This window comes from Megascapheus bottae, chromosome 7 (assembly GCF_031878675.1).
Source record: "Megascapheus bottae isolate mThoBot1 chromosome 7, mThoBot2.hap1, whole genome shotgun sequence".
Classification (NCBI taxonomy): Eukaryota; Metazoa; Chordata; class Mammalia; order Rodentia; family Geomyidae; genus Megascapheus; species Megascapheus bottae.
The window spans coordinates 66,023,628-66,032,891 of record NC_143515.1 but is presented as its reverse complement, the minus strand read 5'-3'; the positions used below and the strand labels follow the sequence as shown (position 1 = coordinate 66,032,891).

The 9,264-nt window shown below is 42.1% G+C and overlaps 1 protein-coding gene across 1 annotated transcript in view; it reads left to right on the top strand.

Moving 5' to 3' along the window:
- The first annotated feature begins 33 nt into the window (after window positions 1-33).
- Znf512 (zinc finger protein 512) overlaps window positions 34-9,264 on the top strand; it is a 38,319-nt gene continuing 29,088 nt past the window's right edge. Inside the window, exons 1-2 of the mRNA XM_090337259.1 lie at window positions 34-186; window positions 745-803. Coding sequence (XP_090193385.1) covers window positions 157-186; window positions 745-803 — 89 coding nt within the window. The 5' untranslated portion in view covers window positions 34-156. The remainder of the gene's footprint in view (window positions 187-744; window positions 804-9,264) is intronic.

The window sequence follows — 9,264 nt, the reverse complement described above, 5'->3', positions numbered from 1 at the left end:
CCCCCCCCCGGGAAGCCGCCGCGAGGCGGAAGTGGCTGTGCTGAGCCGGGGCTCCGGCGAGCGCCGAGTCTACATCCGGGAAAGGCAGCGCGAGCGGAAGTGGCGTCGGTGCGGCCGGAGCCCTCGGGTGAAATTGTTAGGCGTGGAGAGGGAGTGATGTCTTCCAGGCTCGGTGCTGCCCCCGCCGTGAGTGTCTTCGTGTGGCCGTTAGCGCTTTAGAGAGGAAAAAGGACCGAAGCGAGAGCGCGGGAGAGCCAGCCTGCAGGCCGGGGCGCGTGGTCCCGCGCCCGCGTGGGTCTTCTCCCGGCCCACCGCGGGCCCCACCCTTTGAGAGCACACTCACCAGCCCCCCATTCTTTACCCACTTTTTTTTTCCCCTTCCTGTTTCCTACCTCCTGGCCTCCATTAGCTGCTATTTCCTTGCATCCTCGGCGTCTTCCGTAGCCCATGTCTTTTCTTTTTTTTTTATTTTTCCTGTGTTCCTCCTCCTCTCCCTTTGCGTGTCTCAGCCTGGGACGGCAGCGCTTAGAGAATGGGAAGAGGTGAAGGCTCTGGTCCTGCCACCTGCCTTCCCACGGTAGGCAATTAGGACGACCTACTTCTCCTAAAACAGCGCTGCTCCCTCCGTGTGAGGCAGTTGTCCCGCCAGAGCGTCACTTGGAGGCACCCGGGGGATTCATCTCTTTGTGGTCGAGGTTCAGGAGGTGTCCCCAGCACTCACTCGTGTGCTTGTGATTTTGCTAGACCCCGGGACCCACCTCCCTTAAGCTGCAGAGGAGCGCCGGGATCGTGGGAGCTAAGAAGTAAGTGAGGGTTTCCGAGGTCCTTTTATAATTGCTGTCGCCAGCGCTGTCGAAAAAGAAAGAATGCGCCTGTATCTGCCATCAACGAGCCACTTGTGGCTTTGGGAACCTTGAGATGTGTGGCTGGTGCTACTGAGGAACCGATGATTAAATTTTTATTTCAATTTAATTTGACTTAAGTAGCCACCTGTAGGTAGTGGCTACTGGATTGGACCGTGCAGGTCTAAACGTCTAGTGGGGAAGGAAAACCTAGCTTGCTATATGTACACACATGTATGGATACATATCTATGGAGCAGATACAAATAGAATGTATAACCGAGTGGTAGACCTGCATTTTTGCACAATCATACATTAATGAAGTCAGAAATGAAGGTTTTTTTTTCTTTTAATTTCGAATTACTTGGCTGCAATGACAGTTTATTCTATGTACTGGAAAATTTTCCATGGTTAATGCTCGAGATTCTCATTAGAAACGCTCATTACATGAATGCATTCATTCAGATGACAACTAAATGTTTGCTCTGTGCCAGTTGTCTAGTGGGTTAAGCATACAGATAGGAAAAACAGCTAGCATTCCAAAAGCAGAGAACAGCAACACAATATAATGCCATTTTCTTTTTTTCTCTCTCCTGGCTGGGTGTAGCCTTGGCTGGCCTGGAACTTGAGATTGTCCTCCTCCTCCTTCCTGAGTGTTGCTATCTAGGCATTCATCATCATACCTGGCTTAGTAAATATTTTTGAGTAGGAATTTAACACTTTCTTCGGGGAAGGGAAGTGATCATTTGAAAGAGAATACTTAACAGAGAAGGACACTCCTATGCACAAGCTTGAAAAATCAAGAAATGAAGCAGTTAAGTCTGGAGAAAGAGTTTTTCACAAGAGAGAACAGCATTTTGAACTGGTAAAAGAAGTTGATAATGAGTACTTCCATATCACTGGCCCAAAGGATGGGAAGTTCACAGGGACATCTTGTAGAAAGATTGGCAAGACCCAATCACAAAGGGCCTTTTATGGCATGCCAACATGTTGGCATTTTATACTGGAAGGGAATCATAGCCTTGTAAAGGATGGGTTGTAAGGGTGCTAGGAAACCAGTTTCAAAGCTAGTATAGTAACTGAACCAAGAAATGGAGAATGTATGACCTGGAATAGTAGCTGTATATTGTAGATTTATGGTAATAATATGTAGGGAATATACATGATAATTAGAGGTGAGAGGCAAAGAGGAAGGAGCAAGGATATCTGTAGGTTTCTGATTTTGGCGACCAGGTAATGTTGAAAGCATTCATTGAATTAGGAAGTTCAAAATGAGTAACATTTGGAACAACTATAAATGAATTTGGACCTCACATGAAGACTTGTTCTGAAATGTTGAATAGAGAATGATCAATTATAAAACATAATTGGAGATATTGTCCTTCACAAATGAAAATATTCATAAGATCTAGGGAAGTGGTTAAAGCAATGTTTCTTAAATGTGTATTGGTTCCCTTGGAGATAATTGTTAAAGTAGGAAGATGGATTCCGGCCCCAGGAATCCTTATTTTTAACTAGCTTCCTTGGAGACTGAAGTTTGAGAACCAATATTGAGAAATGAGATCAGAAAAAAAAAAAAGTAGAGGGCTGGGAGTTTGGCCTAGTGGTAGAGTGCTTACCTAGCATACACGAAGACCCAGGTTCGATTCCTCGGCACCACATACATAGAAAAAAAACTGGAAGTGGTTCTGTGGCTTAAGGATAGAGCTGTAGCCTTGAGAAAAGTCCAAGGATAGTGCTCAGTCTCTGAGCTCAAGCCCCACAACTGGCAAAGAAAAAAGAAAAAAAGTAGAAAATGAAACCATGGAGAATCCCAGTCACTTAACATTGGCAGAATTAAAACAAGGACATGGAGATGAGCTAAAATCTTTTTCTTTTTTTTTTTTTTTTTGACCAGTCGTGGGCTTGAGCTCAGGGCCTGAGCACTGTCCTTGGACTTTCTCAAGGCTAGCACTCTACCACTTAAGCCTCAGCACCACTTCTGGCTTTTTTCTAGGTATGTGGTACCAAGGAATCAAGCCCTGGTCTTCATGCATGCTAGGCAAGCACTTTAACCACTAGGCCAAACTCCCGGCCCCTAAAATCTTTTTCTGTGGGTGGAGAGTTTAGCCTGGTGGTAGAGTGCCTTCCTAGCATGCACAAAGACCCGGGTTTGATTCGTTGGTATCACATACACAGAAAAAGCCAGAAGTGGTGCTGTGGCTCAAGTGGTAGAGCTCAAGCCTTGAGAAAGCCCCAAGGACAGTGCTCAGGCCCTGAGTTCAGGCCCCACGACTGGCAAAAATTAAAAATATAAAATCTTTTTGTAAGAAGTTGAAATACTCCAACTAGTTCTTAAAAATTCTTGTAGAATAGAAAAAGGTTGAAAATAAACTTTTTCATTTTTATGGCCAGGACTTGAGATATAACACTGGATGATGACAAATTATCAAATCACTGTAATTAGGGCCTTTCATGTTTATTACCATTTATGGAAGTTTGAAGCTAACCTTGTTTTTAACAGATAAATGCTTGAGTTGATGGATAGTATAACATACTTGAAAACTTTTTTTCTGTGTCCTTTAAAAACCAGATAATAACTTAGAGGGAGAGATTTTCTAACCATCTTGACTAATTTTGTGTGTGTGTGTGTGTGTGTGTGTGTGTGTGTGTGTGTGTGTGTGTGTGTGTATGACAGTCCTGAGGTCTGAACTCAGAGCCTGGACACTGTCCTTGAGCTTCTTTTGCTCAAAGCTAGTGTTCTACCACTTGGGACATAGTGCCACTTTCTGCCTTTTCTCCATATCTCTTATTGAAGATAAGAGTCTCACAAACTTTCCTGGTCTGGCTGGCTTTGAACCTTGATCCTCAGATCTCAGCCTCTTGAACAGCTAGCATTACAAATGTGAGCTACTAGCACCCAACTTGATTTATCTTTAAATTATTGTTATCCAATCAAAGGAAGGGGTAACATTGTCCAAAAAGAGGTATAAGAAATGGTAATCCCTCTGTATACCACCTCAATAACAATAAAATTATATTTTAAAATATTGCTTTTTTATACTGTGTTCATGCCTGTTTATCACTAGGGATATCAGTATTTCTGAATCATACTCATAATAAAGAAATTCTCATTGGGGAGTTTCCTAAGAGAAGCCAAATGGGACTTGACTCTTTAATGGCCTGTTGGTACTATGAAGTCTATTTTTAGTAGCAGTTCTTTTGGGAATTGTGGGTGTCAGTTCTCATTAACAATCTTTATAGCTTTATTGAGCTACAATTGAAGGAGAAGACAGACTGCACTTATTTGAAGAATATATACTATGATCAGCTTGGATATACGTTTGCATCTGTGAAAATATCACACAAGCAAAGTGACATTTACATTTTCCCCAGGGTTTTTTTTGTATCCTTTTGCAGTCCAATTCTCCTGTTTAACCTCAGTGTACAGTAGTTTCCATGTTGTAGAATTTTATATAGATTAAGTCATATTACTTTTTTATTTAGTTTAATTAAAAATTTTTTTTGTTGGTCGTGGGGCTTGAACTCTGGGCCTGGGCTCTGTTCCTGAGCTCCTCAGCTCAAGGCTAGTGCTCTGCCACTTGAACCATAGCACCACTTCCAGTTTTCTGGTGGCTAATTGGAGATAAGAGTCTCACAGACTTTTTGTGCCTGGGCTGGCTTTGAACCTTGATCCTCAGATCTCAGCCTCCTGAGTATCTAGGATTACAGGCATGAGCCACTGGCACCCAGCAGTACTTTTTTTTTTTTTTCAATTGTATTTTATTGTTGGGATGATGTAAAAGAGGGGTTACAGTTATATTCATCAGGTAGTGGGTACATTACTTCTTGTACATTGTTACCCCTTCCAATGTTTTTCTCCCAGTTTCCCTCCCCTTTATTCCCTCTCAATCATCTTGTTTACTTTCTAAGAAATGATTTCTGAGGACCATAAGTTTGGCTTAGTGATACAGTGCTTGCCTCGCATGCATGAAGCCCTGGGTTTGATTCCTCAGTACCATATACATAGAACAAGTCAGAAGTGGCACTGTGGCACAAGTGGCAGAGTGCTAGCCATCAGCAAAAAGTGTCCAAGGGGACCGGGAGTTTGGCCTAGTGGTTAAAGTGCTTGCCTAGCATGCATGAATACCCGGGTTCGATTCCTCGGTACCACATATAGAAAAAAGCCGGAAGTGGTGCTGAGGCTCAAGTGGTAGAGCTCTAGCCTTGAGAAAGTCCAAGGATAGTGCTCAGGCCCTGAGCTCAAGACCCAGGACTGGCAAAAAAAAAAAAAAAAAAAAGTGTCCAAGGACAGAGCACAAATCCTCAGTTCAAGCCCCGGGACTGGCAAAAAAAAAAAAAAAAAAAAAAAGATTTCTTTCACTCAGAATAATGGTTTTGAGATGAAGAATACTTTTATTGCTGAGTAGAACTTAATTATGGATATACCATTATTTCTTTAGCCATCCATCTTGGTAGATGGATATTTTGGTTATTTTCTGTTTGGATTATTATAATAAAGCTACTATACAACTTTTGTGTGGAGAAATGTTTTTATTTTGTTAAGTACTTAAAATATTTTTCATTTATATATATATATATAAGTCAGTCTTCTTTTTTGGCCAATCTGGGGTCTGAACTCAGAGCCTTGTGCTTGCTAGAGAGTGCTTAAGCCTCTTAAGCCATACCTCCAACACCAACACCAAGAGTCAGTGTTTACTCTTAGCTCATTTAATAGGTGTGTGGTAATGTCTTTAGTTGTTTTCTTTTCTTTTTCTTTTGTTGGTTGTGAGGCTTGGACTCTGGGCCTGGGCACTGTTCCTGAGTTCCTGAACTCTTCAACTCATAGCTGCTGCCCTACCCCTTGAGCCACAGCGCCACTTCCAGTTTTCTAGTGGTTAATTGGAGATAAGAGTCTCATGGCTGGCTTTGAACCTTGATCTTCAGATCTCAGCCTCCTGAGTAGCTAGAATTATAGGCATGAGCCACCATGTCCAGCTGTCTCTAATTTTATTTGTGGTTTTTACTTACAAACAATTTATAATGTTCAAATTGGTTGCTGATGGATCACATCTATAATCCTAGCTACTCAGGACTCTGAAATCTGAAGATTGAGATTCAAAGCCAGCCTGGGTAGGAAAGTTCATGAGATTCTTATATCTCCAGTTAACCACCAGAAAAACGAGAAGTGGAGCTCTGGTTTAAAGTGAAAGAGCTCAGGGATATTGCCTAGCTCCTGAGTTCAAGCCCCACATCTGTCAAGAAAAAAATAAAAATAATGTTGAATCATGGCTCATTGGCCATTTGTATATAATTTTCTGTATACTATATTTACATCCTTTTCCTTCAGTCCCCTCTTTGGTGTTATTACTTTTTAAAAAAATGTTTTTATGGGGCTGGGAGTTTGGCCTAGTGGTAGAGTGCCTGCCTAGCATGCACGAAGACCTGGGTTCGATTCCTCGGCACCACATACATAGAAAAACGCCGGAAGTGGTGCTCAGGCTCAAGTGGTAGAGCTCTAGCCTTGAGAAAGTCCAGTTTTTGCTCAGGCCCTGAGCTCAAGCCCAGGAGTGGCAAAAAAAAAAAATGTTTTTATTAGGGGCCGGGAGTTTGGCCTAGTGGTTAAAGTGCTTGCCTAGCATGCATGAAGACCCGGATTCGATTCCTTGCTACCACATACATAGAAAAAAGCCAGAAATGGTGCTGAGGCTCAAGTGGTAGAAGAGCTCTAGCCTTGAGAAAGTCCAAGGACAGCGCTCAGGCCCTGAGCTCAAGCTGAGGACTGGCAAAAAAAAGAAAAAAAAAGTTTTTATTAGCATCTATTAGTTGCATAAGGAGGTTTCGTTTTGACATATCCATATGTGCATACAGTGTACTTCCGTCAAACATACTTCCTATCTCCTTTCCAAACCAATCACAGTTTAATTCCATTTTCAAACATTTACACAAAGGATTTTGACCTGAATCCAAACAGGTCCTTTAACATGTTTGGGAAATGCTCTACTACTGAGCTATACCCCTAATCCTACCCGTTTAAAAAAAATAGGTGGCCATGTGCTGGAGACTCATGCCTATAATCCTACCTACTCAGGAAGCTGAGATCTGAGGGTTGAGGCTCAAAGCCAGAAGGAGCCAGAAAGTCCAGTTAACTCTACCGCCCCCCCAACAACAACAAAATGATGAAAGTGCTGTGGCTGACCTGATAGAGTGTTAGCCTTGAATAAAGAAAGCTCCAGAACAGCAACCAAGCCCTGAGTTCAAGCCTCAGGATTGATAATAAATTTTTTTGATAATAAATTATTTAAAAAGTTGCGTTATGTCATTTATTTATTTATTTATTTTTGCCAGTCCTGGGCTTGAGCTCAGGGCCTGAACTCTGTCCTTTGACTTTCTCAAGGCTAGAGCTGCCACTTGAACCTCAGCACCACTTCTGGCTTTTTTCTATGTATGTGGTACCGAGGAATCAAACCTGGGCCTTCGTGCATGCTAGGCAAGCACTCTACCACTAGGCCAAACTCCCTGGCCCTTGTATTTATTTTTAAATGTCAGAGGGATTTGAACTCAAGGCTTTGCTGGTAAGCTACTGATGAGCCATGCCTGCAGCCCTGCTTTTCACTGATTTTTTTTTTTTTTTTGCCAGTCCTGGGCTTGAGCTAAGGGCCTGAGCACTGTCCTTGGACTTTCTCAAGGCTAGAGCTCTACCACTTGAGCCTCAGCACCACTTCCGGCTTTTTTCTATGTATGTGGTACCGAGGAATCGAACCCGGGTCTCCATGCATGCTAGGCAAGCACTTTAACCACTAGGCCAACCTCCCGGCCCTCACTGATTATTTTTAATGTTGAGTCTCACCTAAACTGTGTTCTAGGCACACACCACCTCTCCAACTTCCTGCCTGGAATTACCTGCCATCACAGTCTATCTCTCATATAGCTTGGGATGCTAGATGCATACGACCACACTCAGCTGTGTGAGAAAGAATCATTTCTGCCTAGACTGGCTTTGAAACGTCATCTTCAGATCTCAGCCTCTTGAGTAGCTAGGATTACAGGTGTGAGCCACCAGCTCTCGGCTTATATTTCTTTTAAAACTCTTTTAGAAACATTTACCTTCCTAATTTTAAAGATTTTTTTTTCTTTTTTTGGTTTATTTATTGCAGTTCTGAGACTTAAACTTATTAAAGTACTGAAGCTTATGTTTGCTAAGCAAGTACTCTACCACTTAAGTTAGGGTCTCACACTTTCACCCAGGCATCCACAAACAGCAGTTCTTCTAAATGGTTTCCAGAATAACTGGGATTCTGTGTGCCACTGTTTCCCACTTTTTTTCATTTTTGGTGACAGGACCTTGCTGTGTACCCTAGGCTCCATCCTTGACCCCACAATCTTAGATTGTCTTTACCTCCTAAGTTGTCATCTAGAAGTTTTATATGTTTTACATTTTGGTCTCTTGCTCATTTGGGGTTAGTTTTTATGTGTGGTGAGAGTCTGTTTCTATTTTTCCCCTGTATAAACAGTCACTTGTTGCAAAGACTTTCCTTATTGAATTGCCAAACTAGGTATGATGGCGTGTATTTGTAGCTCGAGCTACTTGAGAGGCTGAGGCAGGAAGATCAAAATTGGGAGCCAGTCTAGGCATCTTGGTGAGACACTGCCTCAAACTAAAATTGAAAGCATACCAAAGGACTGGCAATGTAGTTTAGTGGTAGAATACTTGCCAAGTATGCCTGAGGCCTTGGACATATGTTGGTCTGTTTCTGGACTTCCCTTATTCTGTTCTGTTGATGTTGATTAAGTCTTGAAACTAGGTAAATTAAGTTTTCTAACTTTGGTGGTCTTTCATAATTGCTTTAGCTGTCCAAGATTTTGTTTTCAGGTAAATTCTGGAGTCAAATTGACAATAGCTATAAAAAGCAATTAGAAGTGGTGCTGTAGCTCCAGTGGGTAGAGCTCTAGTCTTGAAGCTGAAAAGCTCAGGGACAGTACCCAGGGCCAGAGTTCAAGCCCCATGATGAACAAAACAAACATTGAATTTCTGATCTATAAATATCCCATATTTTCCCAATTATCTTAATTTCTCTCAGCAATGTTAATAGCTTTCTTTCTGTCCCTCCCTTTTGTTCTTCCTTTTTCCTCACATTCTCCCCTCCTACCTCTATCTCTCTTCCTTTCTCTCCAATTTTTTTTTTTTTTTTTGGTGATAGAACCTTGCTTTGTATCTCAGACTGGCCTTGACTTCTTGATCCTCCTGTCTCCTGAGTTCTGGGATTAAGTATGTCCTACCACTCTGGCTATGTTGTAGTTTCGTAGTAAAAATCTTGTAGATTATTTTTGTTGTTGTTAATGTTGTTTCCTAAGTAATTTTAAAATTCTTTTTTGGAGGTAGTAGAGTTTGAACTTAGGGCTTCATACTTGCTGGGCAGACACTTCTGGTAAGCTATACCTCC